Source organism: Phyllopteryx taeniolatus, chromosome 17 (genome assembly GCF_024500385.1).
Source record: "Phyllopteryx taeniolatus isolate TA_2022b chromosome 17, UOR_Ptae_1.2, whole genome shotgun sequence".
NCBI lineage: Eukaryota > Metazoa > Chordata > Actinopteri > Syngnathiformes > Syngnathidae > Phyllopteryx > Phyllopteryx taeniolatus.
The window spans coordinates 1,772,560-1,796,325 of NC_084518.1; the positions used below are offsets into that span (position 1 = coordinate 1,772,560).

General features: G+C 42.3%; 3 protein-coding genes across 8 annotated transcripts; 2 read left to right on the plus strand and 1 right to left on the minus strand.

Moving 5' to 3' along the window:
- Positions 1 to 3,082: 3,082 nt before the first annotated feature.
- rnf167 (ring finger protein 167) lies at positions 3,083 to 8,498 on the plus strand. The gene is made up of 10 exons (XM_061751515.1): positions 3,083 to 3,704; positions 4,310 to 4,430; positions 4,547 to 4,624; positions 4,823 to 4,960; positions 5,040 to 5,127; positions 5,209 to 5,299; positions 5,433 to 5,538; positions 5,792 to 5,885; positions 5,965 to 6,045; positions 6,491 to 8,498. The coding sequence occupies exons 2-10, from the start codon at positions 4,329 to 4,331 to the stop codon at positions 6,919 to 6,921; spliced, it is 1,209 nt and encodes a 402-aa protein (XP_061607499.1). The 5' UTR covers positions 3,083 to 3,704; positions 4,310 to 4,328; the 3' UTR covers positions 6,922 to 8,498.
- Positions 8,499 to 8,931: 433 nt separating this feature from the next.
- Positions 8,932 to 17,603, plus strand: srrt (serrate RNA effector molecule homolog (Arabidopsis)). 5 transcript variants are annotated; one of them, XM_061751897.1, is made up of 20 exons: positions 8,932 to 9,073; positions 9,477 to 9,647; positions 9,828 to 9,956; positions 10,030 to 10,173; positions 10,717 to 10,905; positions 12,217 to 12,386; positions 12,480 to 12,658; positions 13,268 to 13,375; positions 13,479 to 13,629; positions 13,719 to 13,879; positions 13,989 to 14,050; positions 14,446 to 14,524; positions 14,661 to 14,852; positions 14,946 to 15,113; positions 15,185 to 15,338; positions 15,920 to 16,113; positions 16,760 to 16,916; positions 17,028 to 17,120; positions 17,197 to 17,296; positions 17,386 to 17,603. In XM_061751897.1, exons 2-20 carry the CDS (start codon positions 9,529 to 9,531, stop codon positions 17,459 to 17,461), a joined length of 2,625 nt encoding a protein of 874 aa, XP_061607881.1. In that variant the 5' UTR covers positions 8,932 to 9,073; positions 9,477 to 9,528; the 3' UTR covers positions 17,462 to 17,603. The 5 variants fall into 5 exon arrangements, with proteins under 5 accessions (XP_061607881.1, XP_061607880.1, XP_061607882.1 ...); XM_061751896.1 differs by having other exon boundaries at positions 8,944 to 9,073; positions 9,529 to 9,647; XM_061751898.1 differs by having other exon boundaries at positions 8,973 to 9,073; positions 9,526 to 9,647.
- Positions 17,604 to 17,668: 65 nt separating this feature from the next.
- On the minus strand, positions 17,669 to 23,332 carry mogat3b (monoacylglycerol O-acyltransferase 3b). Of its 2 annotated transcripts, none has more exons than XM_061751901.1 (8): positions 22,905 to 23,332; positions 22,219 to 22,341; positions 22,019 to 22,126; positions 20,382 to 20,452; positions 19,921 to 20,125; positions 18,864 to 19,038; positions 18,609 to 18,793; positions 17,669 to 18,544 (listed from the first exon to the last, which is right to left on the minus strand). In XM_061751901.1, the coding sequence occupies exons 2-8, from the start codon at positions 22,292 to 22,294 to the stop codon at positions 18,390 to 18,392; spliced, it is 975 nt and encodes a 324-aa protein (XP_061607885.1). In that variant the 5' UTR covers positions 22,295 to 22,341; positions 22,905 to 23,332; the 3' UTR covers positions 17,669 to 18,389. The 2 variants fall into 2 exon arrangements, with proteins under 2 accessions (XP_061607885.1, XP_061607886.1); XM_061751902.1 differs by having other exon boundaries at positions 22,811 to 22,914.
- Positions 23,333 to 23,766: the final 434 nt, after the last annotated feature.

Below are 23,766 nucleotides of genomic sequence, written 5' to 3' on the forward strand. Positions count from 1 at the left end.
ACCTTCTGACATCCCCTCACTTTCATCTGGACACAAATATTCTCAAACGTGTTATCCAAAATATGGCGGTCACAATTTATGATAGTGGGAAGCAACCATCGCAAAGTGTGACCTCATCTTTCTTTAAAGATTTGATATTTTCAAATGTACATGAAATGGTGCTTTTAGATACGAGTCTAATTCATTCCTTGACTCAAAATATTTGTATCTCAAATCATGTTTCCCCATTGATATGAATGCAAATTGTTCCAGCCTCCCAATAACCCAACTAATATTTTCCTGTTATGTTTTTTTTTTTTAATCATAAAAATAGCACTCTATTATATTGTACTTGATAAAATCCTACAGTAATGATACGTGCGCTCCTGCCGGCAGGTGTTTTGGCCCATTCCTCGTGACCAAACGTCTCCGGTGGGCTCCGGTTCGGAAGCTGCCTTCTTCCTCCAGACGGCGTCTTTCAGCTCCTTCCTGAGATGTTCACCAGGATTTGGGTCAAGGTACATCAAATGCGACTTCACAACAGTCCAATGTTTTGCTCTGCGACACATGTATGTTTTTTTTTTTTTTTTTTTACAAACAGGTTCCTTCAGCAAACATAGCATGCTTCTTGAAAAACTCCCAACTTTTTGCACAAATAACATCAGACGATAACTGATTATCAGATTTGAAATCAGACAAAAATTCAATAATAAATTGGTGCCCCCTTGGTAATGTCTGTCTCATGACATGTTTTCATCACAAGTTGGCTGCAATTATCTTGTTTCTTTAAATTAAATTAAGGAAAGCATGTTCAGTTTGCTGCTTCTTATTACTGTTGTTCCTCCCCTTAGACCAAAATACGAGCAAACCTTGGCAAATCCTCATTTTGGAGCCAAAGAAACAGGAAACCACAATGTCTTGTTATCGTGTGGTGATTTGGACCCTCTTGGTTGTGTTACTGCTAAATGGTAAGCGCTTGCATCTTCCCATTTGTTTGCTTTCGGAAGCCATGAACCGTATACTCTGATTTTGTCTTAAATATTCAGCATCTGTGTGATTTCAGTTGTTGATAATGAGGCTGCGTCCTTCCCATGGTCATGTCCCACCCTGAAGGGAGTTTGTCGAAAAGTTTGCCTGCCAACGGAATTGTTCTTTGGACCTCTGGGTTGTGGCAAAGGCTTCCTGTGAGTGATGCTCTCCACAATTGCGCAAATGTGGGCCTGTACTTATTAATAAAAGGTCAAATGTCATTTTTCTTTTTGACTTCTAGATGCTGCGTGTCTCATTTTCTATGAGTGCTCTCCATGCAGTCCAAAAAGAGAACATCAAGCGTCCCAAAAGATGTAACAAAGACGTTGCCGTGTGGTTTATTATTCTTTTGATTGGCTTGACTTTAACATTACGAACTTCACGGTGATTTTGAACTTCATATTAACTGCTGCAGCTTTCTGTGGCGACTTAACATGGCTTAAACTGTTGACATGGAGTAAATTATTACTTTCAATATACTGCTTGATTGAATTGTGTTCTTTTGGATTACCAGAAAAAAAAAAAAGTTGTCATAGTTGTCTCTGGAGCATTTACTCAGCCATAAAAACAAGATGAGATCCAAATACAAGCGCTCTAACAAAAGTTATTAATGCTCAGTGAGATTGATTGATCAAACAGTTCATGTAATGATGTGTTTTTTTTTTTAATTGGGGTTTTACTTTAAGGTTATTTCAAAGGGTGCTGTTTCATATTGACGTGATTATTTATACCCTTTTGTGGAGCTAAATAAGGAAACCAGTGTCAACCAAAATTCCCAAATATTATCTTTTTAAAGGCAGATGATGATGGTCTTGTATTGGATCGCATCATGTTTTTTTTTATGACTTGAGTGCAGAAATGGTTGGCATCCATTGCCATTGCCTTGATTAGAAGTGGATATAAGGCACACTACTGTTTATCATAAACCGTGCCAGCAACAACATATTCTCGGGCAGCGTCTGCAGCGATACTAAAACAATTAAACCAGATCATTTGGAAGAATATATCTCAAATAAATGATGTAACTGGCCTCTTCATTTAATTACTTGATTGGCCGATGTCATTTGAATGTGGATACCTGTATGTATGTGTAGAAACAAAAGTTGCAGGTTGATTAGAGTGGTAAAAAAAACAAAATCTACACACCCTTGTTCAAATGCAGGTTTTTGTGATACACACAAAAAAAACAACAATAAAAATCACACGACGATAAATGATTTCAAAACTTTTTCCACTATCAGTGTGACCTGTAAACTGTGCAACTAAATAAAAAAAAATTCAGAGGGGAAATACAAATAAAAAAGATGAGAAAATGTGGTTGCACATGTGCGCACACCCTCTTATAATTGGGGATGTGGCTGTGCTCAAAATTAACCAATCACATTCAAACTGATGGGAGTCAGCACACCCCTGCAAACATTTAACATGTTTAACCCAAAATCGTTTTCAGATGTTCCAATAGGCATTTCGTGACATTTTATTTCTCTCGTGTAGAAGCCTCAGGTTTTTGTGCAAACACTGACTGGTATTTTGAACTGTTCATAATTCATTCCACTTTGACTAAGGCCCCTGGTCCAGCTGAAGAAAAAAAGCACCTAAATAAGATTCTGCTACCCCCATGCTTCACTGTGGGGATGGTGTTCTTTTGCTGATGAGCAGTGATGTGTTTGTGCCATAAATACATTTTTGGAATTAGGGCCAAAAAGTTCAACTTTGGTCTCAAAATATTGCAAAACAATATTGAAATCTTACAAACTCCCCCCCCCCAAAAAAAAAAAACCAGACAAACAAACAAAAAAAAAGCACCATACCTACAGTGAAGCATGGTAATAGCAGCATCATGCTTTGGCCTGTTTTTCTTCAGCTGCAACTGCGGCTTTTGTCAAGGTGGAGGGAATTATGAACAGTTCCAAATAACAGTCACCCTAAATTGTTAGCCAGCCCATCACAGGGTACATATAGACACATTATATGATTTTGTAATGTGGGGTGGGAGCAGGAGTACCTGGAGATATCCCACGCAGCTAAAGAATGCAAACTCAGGAAGACTGGAACTGAGATGTGAAACCCGAAAAACCGGGAAGTTTGAGGCACCTTCGATAACCATTACATCACCATACTTCCCTCAGTAATTTACTTATTGTGGGCAATGGTTAACGTACCGGGCTTTGTCATTCCATTTAAATATAATTAGATACAGGATATAAAAGTGAGAAAGAAGACCACAATTGTTGTTTCCACACATGTCCGCTAGTGGCGCTGTGGTGCGTGATGCTTGGGTGAGTCAAGTTGCAATGGTAACACGAAGAAGAGCCGCCAAAGAGGAAGCAAGCCAGCCAGCAATAACAAACAAACAAACCAGACAACAGAGCAATCTTTTATCTTCTCAACGACAGATGAACAAAACGTCCTACTATATAGCCCCAACTTTATGCTATAACGTGCGTAAGTCCTGTATGTGAGACATCGAGCCACCACTGTCGTGTAAAGAATTGAGCTCTTAGCTAACGTTTACCAAAACAAGTCGCGCATCAGCTAGCGCTAATCCTTCGTGGCTAGCGTTTTCCCGTACACGAACAAGACCTCGGCCGCTAGATTGTCAAGTCACACTCATTTTACACAGTGACATGTGAGAGAGCCAAGGGAGAAAGCTGGGACCCATTTCAACGGTGCCGTGACATTAGCATCTTATCCGCGTAAGTAGCTAACTAGCCCCTATGCTAACCACTTCCCGTGTTGGACTTGCAAATACTTTCTTGTCTGGACGATTTATTTGTGTAACGTTCCGATGCAGAACCTTCAATCTGGAGAGTTCAATACAGTATATTGAAACGATTTAAAGTGGATTTGTGCTGCGCAGAAGTCCTAACTTTCTGTAGGCATCCAAATTGTGTATCGCAGCATGTAGTATAATTGTATTGTAATTTCAATAAAGAGTTTGAAAGAAAAAAAGTTCCTATGATTGTCTAACAACGAATGCAAAAAACGAAAAGTCTTGTCTTTGTCTGTTTGATCATATCTTGCCATTACAAATAATTGTAAATATTCTCCTTGTAAATTAACGTTTAGAATATTTACGTACGTATGTTCATTTAGTCACAAATTCTAATCTAGTTTGCTGCACAATTATTTAAACCCATTCACTGCCAGCCTTCCGAGCTAACATGGATATTTGACTGCTAAAGCCGTCAATGGCAGTGAATGTGTTTTAATACACGCTTACAACAAAACTGCGGGAACCCTGATCAATTTTGCTTGGACTTATTCCCTGGGGGGGGGGGGAAATTTCTCCTCGTTTTAGTGCAACCAACCTTCCAAGGATGCTTCATCAAGGTGGGTGGTGGATGGGAGTGCGCTGGACTCTCCTTTCCATCACGTTCTGCTGCTTACCTCCCTCGCCCACACATGCCTATATCTATGCTGTAAGTAATATTGTTCTGTATCAGCACACAAACTGTTAACTAAGTATGATCCATCAGAAGTACCAAGATGTAATCTAATTTAAAAAAAATATATATTTTTCTTCATGGTTTGGCAGCATTATAGAAATATCACCATGTTGTTTGAGGATCTACCAGCACTGTTTGGATCACCACTTCCTAAGGAAGGAATCATGGTGAGGCCATTTGGGGAACAATTGATTTGTGTAATACAGCAGTCATAGTTTATTGCAGTGTTTCCCAACCACTTTTCCCTATTTTTTGTTTGGTGGTGTGCTGTTTTTTTTTTTTTTTTAAATGTAAAATATATGCTTCTGCTCAATACATGTTGGGAAACAGTGGTTTAATGTAATATGTTTGTCGTGTTCTTAAAGGGAGTCTTAGTGGTGGCTCGTCCTCTAAATGGCTGTGCAACAATTGACCCTCCTCCTCCACTGCCACCATTTTATGATACCAACATCACGAAATTCGTAGCGCTCATCAGACGCTATGATTGCAATTTTGATCGAAAGGTCAGTAATGGTTTCCGTCTTAGTTGCATCCGATTTTTTCTGCCGCCGAGTTGAGTTAATGTGAGGGACTCTTTTAAAGGTCCTGCATGCGCAGCAAGCTGGGTACAGTGCTGCAATCGTTCACAACATGTACTCAGACTCTTTGCTCAATATGAACTACAGCAATTGTAAGTAGTTAACAGATTCATGGGCTTATCCCACGAACGAAGCTTATTTTTGCTCAGTCTTCTTTTTTGGTGTATTTCCAGATACTATCGCAGAGCAGATTGGCATCCCCTCAGTGTTCACCAGCTACTACGCCTCCCAAGTTCTCAAGAATTTCATAATTCCAGAACAAGGGTATGGATTGCAACATAGATAGCCATAGAGTTGCAAGGATCACGCATATGCGAGACGACTTGGAGCCTGCAAAGTTGGTAATGAGGTCTTGATGCAGTATTTGGTTTTCATTTCTTATGTCTATAAATTGCAGAGCCTATGTGATTCTCAAGCCAGAGTTTGCTTTCCCACTCTCATACTACCTTATTCCCTTCACCGGAGTGGTTGGCATGATCATCCTTGTGATGTTTATTATCTTGGTAAGTATCGTCACAAGCAGTATGCAAGCAGCAACGTTTGTTCACATCACTTTGTGAAGTTTGAAGGATACCTTTGTTAAAACTATAATTTACTTGATAAAAAAAAAACAACAAAAAACTTCATACCTATTAATACAAGTCAATAATCCTGACACGTATTTTGTCCAGCACCCTCCTGGCGAGCACAAAACATACCGTTATTGGTTGCATTTACACAGAATCTATAAAAAAAATTATGTATTTATTTTCCCAGGTTATACGCTGTGCACAGCACAGAAAGAGGTTGAGGAAAAACCGCTTGTCCAAGGAACAACTGAAGCGGATCCCGACTCACAAATTCACCAAAGGTAAACCAAAATCAAAAGAAATGAATGCAAATATATTTTTTCTAAACATAAGGTGTAATATTGTTCCTTCTTCTTTCAGGGGATGACTATGATGTGTGTGCCATATGCTTAGATGAGTATGAAGAAGGAGACAAACTGCGAGTTTTACCCTGTTCGCATGGTAAATATTCTTTGTCATTTTTTACGATATGAAGCTTTTCTGGTTTGCAGCGTGTATCCGCACTGATTTCTTTTTTAGACTGGATAAACAGTGATCGACCTGTTTGCATTTCATTTGATAGATCGTAATAGAATTTCTAAAGGTTAATCCCCATTTTAAATAAAGTGCTGGACCAACAGAAGTAGGAATTGGGAATTGTAGTTGTTGACATAGGGAATGACATCGGCATTGACATTGTCATTAGCAAGTGCTGTGAGCTTCCAAGTTACCACCCATGACATCAGTGCATCAACATTGCATGTTTGTGTAGCACATTCTAGTTGTAATACTCGAATGATAATATTTCCTTAAATATGTTCTGTAGTATTGTGACGGGTCTCCAATGTGATGCCATCATGTCCTTCTCTTAAGGCTTTCCTAAACTCTCTGAAATACTTCTCTTTAGCTTACCATTGCAAGTGTGTGGACCCGTGGCTGACCCAGACCAAGAAGACGTGCCCCGTGTGCAAACAGCGAGTCACCCGCAGCAACCCCGAGCACTCCGAGTCCGAGTCCGAGGAGGAAACCGGAGGCCGAGGAGAAGGAGAAGAAACGGAGGGTGAGGCCGACTCGGAGCGCACGCCTCTGCTCCGCGCTTCGAACCGGGGCTCCCCTTCTGGGGCTCCCGGGGCGTATTCCGCCACCACCGCAGCTACGGTGACCACCGCTCAGTGCGTCGCCTCGCCGGCTCACAGCGACTCCCCCATCCTCGGTTTCGAAGGCTACTATTCGCCCCAGGAGGACACGGACTCAGAGAGCAATGAGACAGAAGATGAGACCCACCACGTTGACGATGACACCGCTCAGCTCATTGGTAGGGCTACAGTGCACATCTGAGGGCGGGAACGTCAACTTGACTTCACATGAAAAGGGCCTTACTGTCACCACCTTGATGTTCTTGGTATATTTAGCGCACTGTCCGAAAAAGTAATTTTGTTCTCTAGCAACCACACGCAGGTCAATCTTACCAACACACAAATTGGATCGGTTTGACTAAACTGTGTCATTACAAATGAATGCATATCTAAACCTGCCACAATTGAAAGAATGACTCCGTCAAAATCACAGGTTGAATGAATGCTGAGCTCATACCCGCGTTAAGCGATGTTGCGAGAAGCGAGGACACCTGATCTCGCCCGCATCCTGATTCCTTCATACGTGTTAGTCCGTCCTCTTCATCCGTCTTATATTGCACACTTTAGATTGCGTATTTTAGATTTTCTTAATCACACACTAAGATATATATACTCTTACATAGTTCTGCAATATATATATTGTTATTGCTCAAAGACAGGTTTAAAAATACCATTTAGCTTTAAACTAATTCTGATTCATAGTAAAAAAAAAAAAAAAAAAAGATCTTGTGGTCAGGGAGGATGGGTTATGAAGTTGCAAAGTGTTGATATTGGTGTTTTTTTTTTTTTTTTATATATATATAAATATACAAGTGTCAATGTTTTTTTTTGTCAAATGCCCCCCCCCACCCCCAAGGTTTCTGGTGAGCTTCTGTGCAGTGCACCTCTGTTCAAATTTAGATAATTTTTGGACCATTATCAAGTACATCATTTTATGACTTGCACTTTTATTTTAAATTAGTGGAGTTAGCGTAGGACAAAAGCATTGCCTTACTTTTGCATTGATGTATGTTCAGAAACTTAAGGCTCACACTCCCTAGTTTTTGTCATGTGTATTGTCTTTGTGCTGATTTTTTTAATTTTTATTTTTTTAAATGAAGTAGAGGTCCGTCACCTCCAAAAGTGAGTCATGGACAGTGGTAGTCATACTTGATTTGCACACACAAGAAATGTTGTGTCACGTTCCCCTACATTGGTCTGGGTGAGCTCTAGGCAGTTTATTATTCAAAACTTGAAAGTAATAACACATTTGTAACACTTACAGACTGGTTCGCTGCTTGGTGTGAATACACTTTCCACTTTATCTGAGATTATAGTCACAGTTGGAATATCTGTTATAAATGTGGTATTTCGATTTCATTTCTGCTTTATGCTTGATTATGTTGAGCTTACCGTTGTCAGTTTTCTCCCAGTCATAAAACAAGAAATTCAGATTTTTCCGTTCGATTGACTCATGTTAAAATAACTATTTTGTCCATTTAAACGTCATGTACAACAGTTCAACCATCTCCAACTCAATTTCAGTGACCGTTCTTGTTTGCCTGTGACGCCTGCTTTAGCAATACAACAGCTGCTTTTAACAGAGGAATCTCTAAACCCCACATTTTCTGTCTTTTAGAATTTGTGCTTATCAGACTTCATACATTTAAAATGTTGAGTTTAAATACAGTTTATAACGAAAATGTGATGATGATGATGAGGTTGTCATATTCAATGGGAAGTGGGTATTGAATCCCTCATCAATGGAAGATTAAATTGAAAATGAGTGAAATCTTCAAATGTGCCTGTAAGCATTTTTTTATTGAGCCATAACTCCACTCTAAACTGAAAGTTGAAACCAGAAGTAAACCTACACAATATAAAAAGTTATGCACTTTTTTTCTTACTGACATAATGTCTGACTAAACCTTTCCTGTTTTATAGGTCAATTTGAATTACCAAAATTATTTCTATTTGCTATATGCCACACAATAATAAAAAGGACTTTTTGGGACAAATTGAAAGTACTTTAAGTCACGATGCTTGTAAACAATTTGGGAAATCCCAGATGATTATATAATGTCTTTGGAAGCTTTATTATGAATGATATTTATGAATGTTCAAACCATCATTTCAAAAAGGTAAATTCCTCATATTGTTTTTACTCGCGCCGCTATCCCAGGAAACGATGTTAGCCGAAATATGTAACTGGCGGTGTGTATTCCAGGACGTCAATTTACACTCCAGGCAGCAGGTGGCACTAACGTGCACCATGCGGTGAGAAAAAAATCAAAATAGAAAAATAAAAACCACTGACGAAGACCACCAGGAACTTGAAGACTTCGAGGAGAAGCAAGCAAGCCAAATATTGCATTGTAAGAGGTTATGTTACTTCCACACAATCCGCGGTTAAACTAAGTTATGTTGGTCGAATGCTCGTCGCCAAAAGAAAGCTTTGTTTGGTTTCTGGTTAATGTGACCAAATAATGGAGCCAGTGCTCGTTATCAGCCTCGGTAACGTGTGTTAATTCTCCCAAGTCACAAAGAAAGTAGGTCTTGTTTGTTTTTTAACCAGACTTGAGCAATATCTTTATAATCGTCTACGTAGTTTTACTTGATATCATCTCAAGTTACTTATCAGAATTCAGACAAGAAATGAACCCGTAACGACAAAGGGTTGTGTGTTAGCATAGCATGCTGGCTAACGACGTGATGTTGCTTCCGACTTGATGTCTTTGTCCTTGTACCTCAATGCACACTTCGTATCATCTGCTGTAGACGGGCGACGTGCTCAACTTTGTCTGATTTGCCGTTTCTCTTTGTGGAGGAGATGGGAGACAGCGACGACGAGTACGATCGCAGAAGAAGGGACAAATTCAGACGGGAAAGGAGTGACTACGACCGTTCCAGAGAGAGAGAAGACAGACATCGGGATGAGTGGAATGACAGGTCAGTCAAATGTGTTCGGACTCGCTCAAAATGGTTACTGACAAGGATCTAGTTCAATTTTGACTTGGATTCCACAAGTATAAAGAGTTGCTGTCTCCTTGCAGCCTTGAAAGAAAGTTATTTGACTCCTTAATAACTCCCCTGTGTCATTTATGCTCGTTGTTGAATTCCATTTGCCAGAGAGTGGGATAGGGGCAGGGAACGGAGAAGCCGCGGAGAGTACCGGGACTACGACAGAGGACGCAGGGAGAGATTCACCCCTCCCAGACACGACATGAGTCCCCAGCAGAAGCGCATGAGAAGAGATTGGTGAGTTTAGCCGGAGCTCTATGACTTACAAGTCATTTGTATTTGATTAAGCTTTATTATTCTAACCTGGCAGGGATGACCATGGCGGAGATCCCTACCGTGGCGGGTACGACATGGGTTACGGGGGCGGGGGGCCTAGTTACGGTCCCCCGCAGCAGTGGGGCCACCCGGACTTGCACCTCATGCAGCCACATCACGGTATTCCCATTCAAGCAAGGTGAGAGAACTTTCAAATTTGGTTCTCTCGCGTCTGAATTATTGGACATCTACTTTCACTACTTCCTATAGCTACAGCTATACTTCTATGTAGCCATATTAGCATATCCTTTTTTTTTTTTTTTCAAGAATACGTTGTATTTAACACCATGAATCTCAACACATTATTCTGGTTTGTATTGCATTTTGTGGAAGAAGAACTAAACGGAATCATTCATCAACCTCCAGCAAACTCAGGGCACCACCATTTCAGGCAATGGGGCGACCGAAATGACCATCACAGCTTCCACCGCAATGGTTACTTGCATCACGTGACCATACGCAGGGAGTCTTCAAACCTGTTGTGAGCAGACTCTCTGTGTATGCTGCCAGTTGCTGACACGATCGTTTGAAAAACATCTGAGCAAGTTCATGGTCAAACGATCATGTCAGCCTGTTTTCTGGGCTTGGTCAATGCGGATCTTGTCTCACGGCGCCACTGGACTAGATTTGTTCTGTCCATTAAGCCACCCAAAGGTTCCTTCTTCCTTTTGTCTTCCATTAGGCTGGGGAACATCCATGAAATGGACTTTGGTCCACCCCCTCCGATCCTGAAGAGCTTTAAGGAGTTCCTGATTTCCCTGGATGATTCCGTGGATGAGACTGAAGCGGTCAAGCGCTACAACGACTACAAGATCGACTTCCGCCGGCAACAGATGCAGGACTTCTTTTTGGCTCATAAAGATGAAGAGTGGTACGGTCTGAATTCTCTTGTCTTTCGGTGCCTTAATTGTCAGTCTTGGTAGAGTTGTTATTAATATGATGTTGGTAGAATCTCCTTAAGTCCGATAATGGTGATCATCGTAGATATGATTTATATAGAACAGCGTGTGGGCCTGGTCCTCTAGTGGGTGCATTGTGTTTGTGAGTTAATGTATTAGTTGATCATTTATGAGAAATTGACATGACCAATGTGTATGAATCACTTAATAATTCAGTAGTTTAATTTGTTCAGTATTAACTTGAAGTGCCGTGGTGCCCAGGCTGTAGGAACAGACCCATAATTGAACTCATGACTTGTGACGTGTGTGGAAAATCAACCCAAATGCAACATCCGGCTGGAGTTGCTACTCTAAATACTGCATGTTCGATAAGAGTTGCACAGGTCTCCATAAAACCTGACAAATTCCCTCCCAGTAACACCAGTTAAGTGTAAGCGAGACCGTGTTCGGAATTGAAGTCAAATCAAATCTTTCGTCACCATACTTGGGTTGATTTTCAATATTTTTAAGTTTGTCCAGTTGTCCTGTTAATGCTTATTATACTTATTTCACAGGCCTCATGCAAATGTGTTGTTTTGACATAACAATTTTCCTCCGTTCATCCCCACTGCCACGGCGTGTCTTTCTCCAGAAAAAGTGGAACTCTGCAAGAATCCAACTTAGACAGCAAGGGCATGCACTGCGCACAATGCAGTTGCTCTTAGACACACAGTACCAGGGCTTTTAGATAGATAGGTCAACTAGTCTCCCGCGCTAGGAGTTTTCTTGTTTTCGGCTTTTTCCTCCACCATTTTCTTTTTCTATTTGGACCATATCGAATCCCTAAACTCAATACGTGTATACAGAAACACCAATGGGCTGAAGTGGAGTCCATTCTTACAGAGGAGACCTCTCTGTATTTATTTTGTTAATAAAGTGGCAGAACACAAGGTAACTGTAGTTCACTCAATGATATTTCAATGTGTTTTTTTTTCTTTTTTCTTGCTGTAATTCTGTTGTGGTGAGTTGATCTCCAACCTTTCTAATGTTTAACAATAACAAGGATTGTTCTAATTCATCTGTATTTTTTAAATTTCATTCTGCTGATTTAATTTGTGCATTTTCAAAATTTCCAGTACAGTGATGTCAAATGTTTATTATAAATGATTCTTTACAATTGCACCCCACTTTGGAGTATAATTCTTTGCTGTCTAACTTCTGCATCCCGTTCCCCCCCCCCCCCCCCCCCCCGATCCTCGCCATTCCCTCCCTGCTGTTTTGTGGACCCCCAACTCTGGACGCAGGTTCAGGTCCAAGTACCACCCGGAAGAGGCCAGTCGTCTTAAGTCGGAGGCATTGAGAGCCCTGAAGAACCGCCTGAATGTCTTCATGTTTCTGATGGAGAACGGGTGGTTCGATAACCTCTCTTTAGACATTGAACAGACGCCAGCAATCATCAAGGTGCTGGATGCGGGTAAGGATTCTGTCAAACGTGTCATATTTCCCTGTTTCGGGGTAACACGTGAGTGTCTGGACCTGAACAATTCCCCCTCTTGCCTGCTGGCAGCTGTGATAAAGATGGAAGGAGGGACGGACCATGATCTTCGCATCTTGGAATTGCCTTCTGAGGAGGAGGAGGAAAGGGAAAAGTCGGCATTTGGTGGAGCGGAACCTCCCAAGAACGAGCATCACAAGAACGCTGACGGAGACTGCAAGCCCTCAGTAGCAAAAGACAAGAATGAGAAAGTGTGTTTGCTTTTTGGTTGTGCTCGTCGGACAGCATAGTTGTTGTGTCGATGAGTGATTGCTACAGTTGGTTCATAATTAACGAGTTAACGTTTTTAGAAGTCATATTGTTTGCAAGGGTAGAAATGATTGATTATACTTCATGTACGCAAGCGGCCAGGGACTCGGTTAATTGAGCCCATTGATGTCATCGTATGAATTGGAAGTAAACAAAGGCGGCAATGGCCTGGGAGCCATTTTGAGTCAAACATCAGAACATTTTCACGCACAAGCTGCAGGGGTTTATAAAATGCACATATTACACTTACAAATATGATGGTTGAGCAGAGCTATCTGAATAGCAATCAGAATTCTTCCATTTACACCAACTTTAAAATGTTAAAACTCACAAACGAAAACACGTTTGTGCTTGTCTTATTGTCCTGTTAAATATGTAGAATTGTTAGTTTAAATAAACAGTAAACCTAACTTGGGATTTTGAATTTCTAGTCGTAAACGTCTTTTCCTGCCATTTAAAAATAAAGCAAAAGTAAAGAATTCGTGAGGAATAAAATGTCATGGTATTTCAAATGGCCATCCTCATGTTGACTTTATAAAACTGTCTCGTAGGATGAGAACGAGTCCGTCTCCACTGAGAGGATTGCCGCAGGAGGGGATGATGTCAAAAAGGAGGCTGAGAAAGAAGCAGCCAAAGAAGAAAAAGCTGAACCCAAGAAGGTTTGTGTCACCTTCACCAAGGTTTTTGTTGTTGTTGCAGGAAACAGAAATGTGCCACATGCCGCTCACATGTTCTAACATTACCTCGCGACGATCTCCTCAGCCGAGGAGAAAGAGGAAGCGCAGCGGAGACAGCGACGACGAAGCCAGCGCTTCTGAAAGCGACTCTGACTCTGAATCTGATTCAAACTCTGTCTGCTCTGAAAAGTCTGTGAAGAAAGAAGAGGTGGAAGACAAGGAGGAGGAAGGTGAAGGTGAGAAATGCGATACAGTGAGAAGCATTTTGAAGGTGTTTGCCCCCACACTCGCACATGGATTTGCCGTGTCTCGTTTACCGGTTAAGAGGAGCAACCGAAGCAGAATGCTGAAGAGGAGGAGGAGGAAGAGGAAAAAGTGGAGAAAAAGGTTAAAGATGACACTCCTAAACCGCGGCCTCTCCACAAGACTTGCTCTCTCTTCATGAGGAGCATCGCTCCCACCATTTCCAAGGCTGAGATTATAGCTGTGAGTTTTTGTTGTTGTTTTTTTTGAGAGCGCACTCACGAATCTCTCGTCACTGTTCACTCTTGAGTGCATTTTGTTTCAGCATACTTTTTCTTTTCCCCACTTCCAGCTGTGTCGCCGCTACCCTGGTTTCCTGCGCGTCTGCTTGGCTGACCCCCATCCAGAGCGCAGGTTAGTTACAGAAAAGCATACTTCTGCCCTCTTTCCAATGCTTCCTTACTCGTCCTGTCCAGCGCTACCTTGACTTGCAGGTTTAATCTGCAACGTGGCCAAGCTCGCAACTCAGTTTACATGTGGATAATATCAGTCAATTTTCACCATTGAAATTATTTAAAAGGCCATTAGCCCCCCCCCCCCCCAAAAAAAAAAGATTGTAATATAGAATAATAGCCCTAGATTGTAAAATATATGTATAAAAGAGTGACAAGAAATAAGCTTGTTTTATCAAATGTAATTCAGTCAAAGGCCACCCCCACACTAGTATTTGAGTGTTGTCTGCCTTTGAGGGATGTGGCAACGGCTCGTGGCTCAAAAACCCGTACGTTGTCAACTGAATATTTTTGTAGGTTTTACAGACGCTGCTGGGTAACCTTTGACCGCAGCGTCAACATCAAAGAGGTCTGCTGGAATCTTCAAAACATTCGCGTGAGTGTGTTGAATGCTGTCCACCATTTCAGTTGCTTTATGCTGAGGCTGCAGCGAGCTGGGCCCTAGGCAGAGTTGTGCCTTCTTTTGAGATGCAAATTGAAATTGAAACCGTCTCAACCGCATCCCTTCACAGCCGCGTGACTGTGAGTTGGCACCCAGTGTGAACAGGGACCTGGCGCGGCGGGTGCGCAATGTGAACGGCATCACTCAGCACAAGCAGGTGATTCGGAACGACATCAAAATGGCCGCCAAGCTCATTCACTCCCTGGACGAGAAAGGAGTCATGTGGTGCAACCCGGCCCAGGACGAAGGCCAAAGCGCAGAAGTAATTGACAATGTTGTGTTTTTACTTTCCACTTTCGAGGCAGTGATCTTATATTGCCTTCTAAATTCTTTGGAACTGTGTTTGTCAATTCAGAAGACTCAAAATCCCATCTTGAAGAATATCACTGATTACCTGATAGAGGAGGTGAGCGCTGAGGAGGAGGAGCTCCTGGGCTCCTCTGGTGGGATGGATCAAGAAGAGAATGCCAAGGAGGGGCACTCAACGGAGATGACTGTGGAGAAGGATGAGAAACTTGCCAAGGTTGGCTTGGAGCACTTGAGGCTTACCTTGTTTATTTCTTTTATGCTTTCTAACGTTTGTTCCTCGCTCAGGTTTTGGACCATTTGATTCTGTATCTGCGCATTGTGCATTCCATCGATTACTACAACGCCTGTGAATACCCGAGTGAGGACGAGATGCCCAACCGCTGCGGCATGATCCACGTCCGTGGACCGGTGCCGCCGAACCGTATATCGCACGGAGAAGGTCAGTCGGTGCCTTGTGTGGCGTATCACGAGTGCTGGGAAGGCAATAATAGCTTTGATGCAGGCATCGATCGCTCTCTCGTTCCTGGTTTATGTGCTTGAACGCATTAACTCGCTAACCTTTTTGTCTTGTGAGATTCGTAAGATTTATAGTGCTTTGTCTGCTGCATCCACAGTGTTCGTGTGTGTTTTCTTTACTACATGGCCACATCCTGTATATTACGGCACGTGAAATGTAAACGTTAAAATTAGATCTATCACTTTGGATCTAGGCTTCTTTTAGTTCCTCTTGGTCATCAAATAGTTAAACTTTATTCAGTTACCTTCTTCCCTACCAATTACACTATACTGTAATTGTGCTCATCCCTTTGTATGTCGGTGTGAGTGAGTGAAATATAGGATTGTCTTGTGGGATACATTTTGGTCATTGGCACGCATTTCCAATGGCTTTTTGTGCCGTCAAAGCAAGGTTCTAAACTGTAATTTGCCCCTTTTGTGTTTCAAGCCAAAGCACTGTATGTGCTTTCAATAGGATTCCCTCAGTTCTCGGTGTTTACTGACAAGTAGTCATGTCTCAACTAGTGCAACAATGGCAGAAGGTGTTGGAGGAGAAGCTGAGTGCTTTATATAGTACCAAGGAAACCTTGTCTGAGGAAGAGGCGGTAAAGATGGGCCGCAAAGACCCCGCTGAGGAGGTGGAGAAGTTTATTTCTGCCAACACGCAGGAGCTCGGGAAGGACAAGTGGCTCTGCCCTCTTAGCGGCAAGAAGTTTAAGGTAATGTTTTTGTTAGAATTTGTTTTCATAGAGACATGCACAATAATACAGACAACCACATAAAACACACTCGTACCACAAAGATCGCTGATTTTGTGCATGGGTGGGCAAACGTGGCCGCTCCGTTCTTTCATTTCATTTCATTTCATTTTGATCTTTGAAATATACATGAACATTTGATGTCTATCCCATTTAAATAATAGACTATCAGTATTTTGAACAATAAAATCATGAATTCAAAACACAGCTACTTTTTATTTTCATATTACATGATTGGTTAATTGGAGTTAAATGAATAAATCCTAAAATAAACAAATAGAATGAGTTGTTCATGAAAATCTATTTAAAATCTTGTGCACACACCATCCATCCTGTCCATTTTCTATACTGCTTGGCTGGAGCCGTTCCCAGCTGGCTTTGAGCGAGATGCGGCGGCTTACTCCCCGGACTGCCTGCCAGTCAAATGATGCTTTCCCACATTTCAGTTTTTATATCTTGATATTTTTTGTTTGCTTTTTTCACTCTTTTCAAGTGACCCGCGGCCCATCTGTCTGTTGTCAGAATCAAATGAAGCCCTTGAGCACAAAAATGTGCCCACCCCTGGTTTAGTGCGTAATCACAGCTGTCACTCGTTTGATTGGGTCAGGGTCCAGAGTTTGTGAGGAAACACATCCTGAACAAACACGGGGACAAAATTGAAGAGGTGAAAAAGGAGGTGGTGTTTTTCAACAATTTCCTGATGGATGCCAAGAGGCCTTCTCTGCCGGAGATGAAACTTCCTCCTCTTCCAGCTCCGGGCCAAGGTGAGCTCGTCAGCACTTGACTGATCACTTCCGATGACGACGTTGTTCATAAAGGGTGATGGAATGAAGTCGGCAATATGACATCATTTTTGGATTGTCTCTTTTCTACAGGTTTGCTTTCTCCAAATATGCCGTTTTCTCCTCAAGGTCCCCAGAGTCCAATGGGCTTTGTGCAGCCCCGCCCCCCACTTATGGGCTATGGTGGTATGTTCTGGAATGGTTTGGCTAGTTGTTTTTCCTGTTTGCGAATAGCGATGCCTAATTTCATCCGTAATTGCAGGCGTACCTCCTTACCCTCCCAACCATTTTGGAGGCGGGCGAGGAAACTACGACAACTTCCGTGGACAAGGCGGATACCTCGGAAAGCCACGCAACATCAGGTAGGACCGCCACTCTGCAGTTTCTAAAGAATTAACTCGTGTGTGTGTTCATGATGACCCCCCCCCCCCCCGTTACCTCTTGATTTCAGAATGTCACGGGGCGATCCACGAAACATCATTGAATATCGGGACCTGGATGCCCCAGATGATATGGACTTCTTTTAGAAGGATCCCGTGGCCCCGTTAATCCTCATTTCTTGCCCATATGTACTGTATTGTTTTTGTAGCATTTCATCTTCTCATGATTGTGCAAGTATAACAAACATCTGATGTACACTTGTTTCAATAAAGCTCTCCTTCCCTTAAATTTATCTGCATTCGGGGCACCAAAAAGATCAAAACTCGGCAAATGATTTGTTCTGCGAGTCAAAATAGGATTTGTTAAACGTCTGCTTTTAATAAGATACTGTAGCGTATGGTGAAGCTTTTCTCATATCCAGTCGAGAGATGTTTGGCGAACCCCTTGACGCTGTTGGCAAATTGTGTGGTTGTGAGCAAGGGTGTCCTCTACTGGGTAAAACATGAATTACAAAAGTTTCTACTGTACAGTAATGACAAATGTTTAAATATAGTGAAATGGATTGCAATAGGTTGTGTCAAGCACACTGCAGTCCTCAATGAAGAAACAACATAAGTAGTAGTATTTGGAGGTGTGTCTTAAACAAAAGTGCTTTATATGGGGTGTCACTTTACACTTAACGCATTGCAAAAGACTAGATAAATCTGGAAATTATAAAATGAGATACTAAATTTCCCCCCCCCCCCCCTCATTAAATACATTTCTTTGGGCACGGTTAGTCGCATGAAACATCCATTTCACATTAAACTTGAGACTGGACAGCCTGTATTCATCTTTGAATACTTATTAGCCATATCAATTTGTTGAATATGGCTAAATAATGCGCCATTGTCCTTCAGAAGCAGCTAATTTATGGTGGTCGTTCAGTCGAAAGTTATCAACTCCTAGTAGAAATGTCCCTGAGGACACAGCTTGTTTCACAGCGGTACCGGAAAGGGTTGATCATTATTTCAGTTTAAACACACACACGTGGTTGGTTAGTCCATTGAAGCAGGTCAGGTGGAGGTAGAACCTCTACATTAAACAAAGCTTGTGACTCTCTGATAGTCCACAGCTGACCTTGTGCTCATGGAATAAATTTGACAGGGCGTCCATGTACAGTTTATGATAGTGGTCGACCTCCTCCTCGGTGGGTGTGACGCGCTCGGGCACAGAGATGGGATGTCCCACTAGAAAGGAGGAGTTAGTGTTAAGAATAAAGCGGGGGCCACATTCTGGACTTGGAACACTCACCCACTGTGGTGATGGGAGTCCTGTAGGGCAACACTGCCCAGCGATCGCCAATGAACAGACAAGGGGCAAAACCCATGACCTTTTTAAACAGGTCCTGTAGCCTTCGACCCAATGAGCCCTCTGAGAACGTGACCTGGTGGAAGAGCTCTGTTTCCCCGAAGGAGTAAACTGGCACCAAGTCAGCCCTGAGGGAGTTGAGTGTATAATCAGGATGTTCGAAGCGGCATCACCAGTGTCGTGTTCTTTCTCACTCACCCATATTCCAGCGCTAGTCTGACAAAGCCTTTTCTCTGCTTGACGATCACTGTTTGTGCCTCAGGATGGGAGGCCAGAGACTCTGCGGCGCCCCCTATCACAATCACCACAGCATTTCCCGTGCCATGCTTGGACAGAAGGTGGCCCAGGCTTGGCCTGCTGACTGGACACAGGCCTGTTCAAAGTAAGACGATCAGCATCATTTACTTTTGTCTTGCGCTACTCTACACCAGAAAACTTTATTGTTTTCCCTACTTTTTCTACACGTCTACATTTCACGACCGATTCAAACCATTCCCACTTCAACAAATTCCAAAGATCCATGCCATCTGGGTTCCTATTTTTCTCATTCCAAGAATTACGACATTTTCCACAAGTCCACATTTATCCCCAAAAAAAAATCCCCATTACTTCCCAATGATACATTCAACAAATGAATTTGAATCTGAATTCAAAATGTTCATGCTCCTTCAGAACTTTTGAGATACATTTCCACATTTAAAAAATCCCACATTATGCAAAGTCCAGTGTTTTTTTTCCAACTGATTTTCCGCATTAAGTTTTCCACATTAAGACATCTACATCCATCCCACCGTCAACATTTCTTGATCGATTCAAACCGCAAAATATTTGTCACATTCCAAAAATTCCCCAAATTCCACATGAAAGATGAAATCCCACATTTATCACCAAGATTCCAAATTGAGACATTCTACAATAATCCAACATTTAACCGATGTGAAATCATTCCAACTTCAACATGTTGGCCTCATTCAGGATAGCTACAGAACTATTCCCATAAATCTCAAATTAAGAAATGTGTACATATTTATTGCCAACTTCCACATTTCTTGACCAATTCCAACCGTTCCAACTTCAGTGTTTCCCCCCAAAATCAAATTCTATTTAGCTTTAATTTCCACAGTTTTTCCACTTTTTGACTTGACTTAGATTTTCAAAAACACCACCTTGTTTCAGCATTCACGCGCGATTCCTCCAGAAATTGCATCATCTGCGTTATCGAGCTACGGACACAATCAATCGTGATGTTAAGTACCTGCGGCCATGAGGTAGTCCCTGAAGAGCGGGATCCGGAAGAGTCCGGCCAGTATGGCCAAGGAGACGCGCATCCCAGGAAAAGCCTCCGAGAAGCCGCAGCACTCTATGTTGAAGCAGGCAAAGGCTCCTACGCTCATGATACCGTGCGGGTGACAGCCGAGGATGTAGTTTTTGTTGGGATTCAGCTCTGCAGTCTTCACCAGCTAAACAAGACAGTGAACCCAGGTGGTCACTTTTAAGTGGGTTTGTCCTCCTTAAAAGTGCACCGCTCGCAGAACGTTGGGCTTCCGGGTGAATGCTTGTGAGAGAACAGCAAGTTGTGTACAAATACATTTAACACTGAACAGTTGGACACGCAGTCGAACGTTGAGAGGTCAAATTAAGTTCGCCTGTAAAGGTAATAGTCCGTCATAGGTTCAGCGGTGGAATGTGTATTGAAAGATGTCAAGGGAGTTTTACCTTGATAGGAAAATAATCTCTGTAGTGTTCCCAAACTTTCCACTTCCTCACAGATGGCTTTCTTCTGCCGCCTGATGGACAATGTTTTGTTATTGAGGTGTTCATATTATAGTTGCTCTTTGCATGGATTTTAAATGAATTGAACAAAATGGTCAACTGTTAATGCAAGACCTAATTTAGATAAAAAAAAAAAAAAAAAAAAAGCCTTATGTATTTGCCAGAGTTTTATTTACGTTAATAAACGCTCAAAATGAGCCATAGGTATGAGCGTGAATGGTTTATTGTCTGTCTGTGCTCTATGCTGGACTCAACTAGCATAGGAATGATGGATGGTTAATCTGAAGGTCAGTATATTAGAATTTGGACTGATCAAATAATTCACCCACTTCTAATGAGCACATCTAGTTTAAATGTAAAACAAAACAAAACAGAAAACAGTCTCGTACCCACACTCTTTTACTACGAAGCTACGCTGTTGTAACATGTGCAGAATGTGGTTTGGCATTGTCTTGGTGAAATAAGCAGGGGCGTCCATGAAAAAGACGTTGCTTGGATGGCAGCATATGTTTCTCCAAAACCTGTATGTACCTTTCAGCATTAATGGTGCCTTCACAGATGTGTCGGTTACTCATGCCATTGGCACTAAGACAGCCCCATACCATCACAGATGCCGGCTTTTGAACTTTGCGTCCATAACAGTCCGGCTGGTTCTTTTCCTCTTTGGCCCGAAGGACACGACGTCCACAATGTCCTAAAACAATTTGAAATGTGGACTCGTCGGACCACAGAACACTTTTCCACTTTGCATCGGTCCATCTTAGATGAGCTGGGGCCCAGAGAAGCCGGCGGCGTTTCTGGGTGTTGTTGATAAATGGCTTCTGCTTTGCATAGTAGAGTTTGAAGTTGCACCTACAGATGTAGCACCGAACTGTATTTATTTACTGACATTGGTTTTCTGAAGTGTTCCTGAGCCCATGTGGTGATATCCTTTACACATCGATGTCGGTTTTTGATGCAGTGGCGCCTGAGGGATCGAAGGTCACGGCCATTCAATGTTGGTTTTCGGCCTTGCCGCTTACATGCAGTGATTTCTCCAGATTCTCTGAACCTTTTGATGACCGTAGATGATGAAATCCCTAAATTCCTTGCAATTGTACGCTGAGGAACATTGTTAGACTATTTTCTCCCGCACTTGTTCACAAAGAGGTGAACCTCGCCCCATCTTTGCTTGTGAATGACTGAGCAATTCAGGGAAGCAATCGTGGCCCCCACCTGTTCCCAATGAGCCTGTTCACCTGTGGGATGTTCCAAACACGCGTTTGATGACCATTCCTCACCTTTCTCAGTCTTTTTTGGAACGCGTTGCAGCCATCAAATTCTTAGTTCATGATTATTTGCTAAAAACAATCAAGTTGATCAGTTTGAACATTAAATATCTTGTACTCAATTAAATATACGTTGAACATGATTTGCAAATCATTGCCTTCTGTTTTTATTTCTGTTTAACGCAACGTCCCACCTTCATTGGAATCGGGGTTGGATTTGAATCTTATGACGTGAATGAAAGCAGTCTTTGTGTTTGGATTTGCGCGCACGACCGACAATGTACGTACCTCAGCGCTGTCGTTTCCATTTACCTTTCTCAGGCGTCTGCCAGTCAATCACCAGCCAGATGAAGTACAGAGTGGGAAGCAGCCACAGCGATGTAAACATGAGACCCACCATCAGCATGATACACGTCACCCCTGCAGACGGATGCGAGCCCAAGTTTACACGCAGTGCGGGGGCGTGCGCTGTCTAACGATAGCATTAATGTGCACGCGTGCGGGGAACATACCCAAGAAGAGAAAGGTCAGTATCCATTGTAGAACACTGGAGGCCTCTAAAAAGTATTTCCTTTGAGTTTTTGTCATGCTGACAACTTGTGGCCAATTAGCATCTCTTTAAAGTTGTTAAAGTTCTATGAATGAGAAACATTATCAAAGTAAATTCAGAAATATATACGTGATTAACCAAAATGTTCACTGCAAATGCAGACAAAAAGGGTATGTAAATCAATTCAGAACAAATAACAAAAAAAAGATTCTTCTTAGTTGATACTGAATGACTTAGAATAACAGAAGCAGATCAAGGATTTTAAATATACCAATTAGGCTAACGCTTTACTTCTTTTAAAAATGACAACCAACACATTTAGCAGGTCTCGGGCCATCAGAACGGCTTTCGTTCAATAAAAGTACAGTCGGTCCATGTGAACAGTCGATGTGTGAACCCACAAAACAAGTTGCTAAACGTGAAAGAGAAAAGAAGTCGGCGTTACGAAGTGTTCTGTATTTCGAAGATGACAAAGGCGGCGGCAGCATCAACGGACTTCCCGCTGGAGAAGCTCACGGGCAAAAAAAAGCAGAAAAGAGGCGTTGATAACTTACAGCAGTTGTAAGAACACAAAGCGCACGAATCCAAATGGCTTTCCATCAATCTCAAGTACTTGTGACCATCAAGGAAGTAAACAAACAACTTTACCTGGAACCGCTTTTGAAAAGATGTTCATGGAACAGTGCTGCTGAATCTGGTGACGCGCCATGCACTTTGACCGGATTGCCTTCGAGCTCCTGATAACAAATCCACTCCCCCCCCCGACACTTTGGCACTCATGCAATCAGCGGACGAGATAAAAACTTGCAAAGTTGTCCCTTCGCACTTTGTTTCGTCCACATCCGCCACGTCTTTTAAAGAGAGACGGACGACAGGATTTCACGGTTGCTCCATTGTCACATTGCTCCCGGTCGCTAAAATTCCACATTCATCGGCGATTTATCCAACTTCAAAGCGGCTCGGAACACATTCCAACAAAGGTTACATCGAATTCGACACACTCTTTATCGGGACGCGTCCCCCCCACTTACAAAAGCACAACAGGTCCTCGTTTGTCTGTGAGCGCTGCAGAAACAGGAAGAAGTAATGTTGGTCTTGCTTGAGGGAGGGTTCCGTTGAGCGCGCTTAAAATGGCAAATATCGCACTTTGTTCCTGCGAGACATTCAGAGTACAAGCAAGTTGATTGTTCAAAAAACACGATGCGCCGCCGTGACAAATGCGGTTCACGTGTTTGCGCTGTCGTCTTAAGAAACCTGCAGGAAAAGTGCAATACGTTGACAAAAGTTTGACACGCTTTCAAAATGTGGGAGCCCAATTTCAGGACCGTGGACAGTCGCCCTTGCCCCCAACTCACGCACACACTGCGGTGTACACACTCAGTACACACTCAGTCGGACACCACTCACCGCAACTACATCGCTGAATGTTATCTTTATCAAGACATACAGTGGATATAAAAAGTCAACACACCCCTAGTTCAAATGCCAGGTTTTTGTGATATGAAAGAAA

Coding starts and splice junctions, on each gene's coding strand:
- rnf167 (XM_061751515.1), top strand. CDS start 4,329: ATGCTTCATCAAGGTGGGTGGTGGATGGGAGTGCGCTGGACTCTCCTT. Junction 4,431..4,546: donor CACATGCCTATATCTATGCT/GTAAGTAATATT, acceptor ATGGTTTGGCAG/CATTATAGAAATATCACCAT. Junction 6,046..6,490: donor AGTTTTACCCTGTTCGCATG/GTAAATATTCTT, acceptor ACTTCTCTTTAG/CTTACCATTGCAAGTGTGTG.
- srrt (XM_061751897.1), top strand. CDS start 9,529: ATGGGAGACAGCGACGACGAGTACGATCGCAGAAGAAGGGACAAATTC. Junction 10,174..10,716: donor GGTATTCCCATTCAAGCAAG/GTGAGAGAACTT, acceptor GTCTTCCATTAG/GCTGGGGAACATCCATGAAA. Junction 14,525..14,660: donor GGAATCTTCAAAACATTCGC/GTGAGTGTGTTG, acceptor ATCCCTTCACAG/CCGCGTGACTGTGAGTTGGC.
- mogat3b (XM_061751901.1), bottom strand. CDS start 22,294: ATGACAAAAACTCAAAGGAAATACTTTTTAGAGGCCTCCAGTGTTCTA. Junction 22,127..22,218: donor ACTGACCTTTCTCTTCTTGG/GTATGTTCCCCG, acceptor ATCCGTCTGCAG/GGGTGACGTGTATCATGCTG. Junction 18,545..18,608: donor GACTCCCATCACCACAGTGG/GTGAGTGTTCCA, acceptor CCTCCTTTCTAG/TGGGACATCCCATCTCTGTG.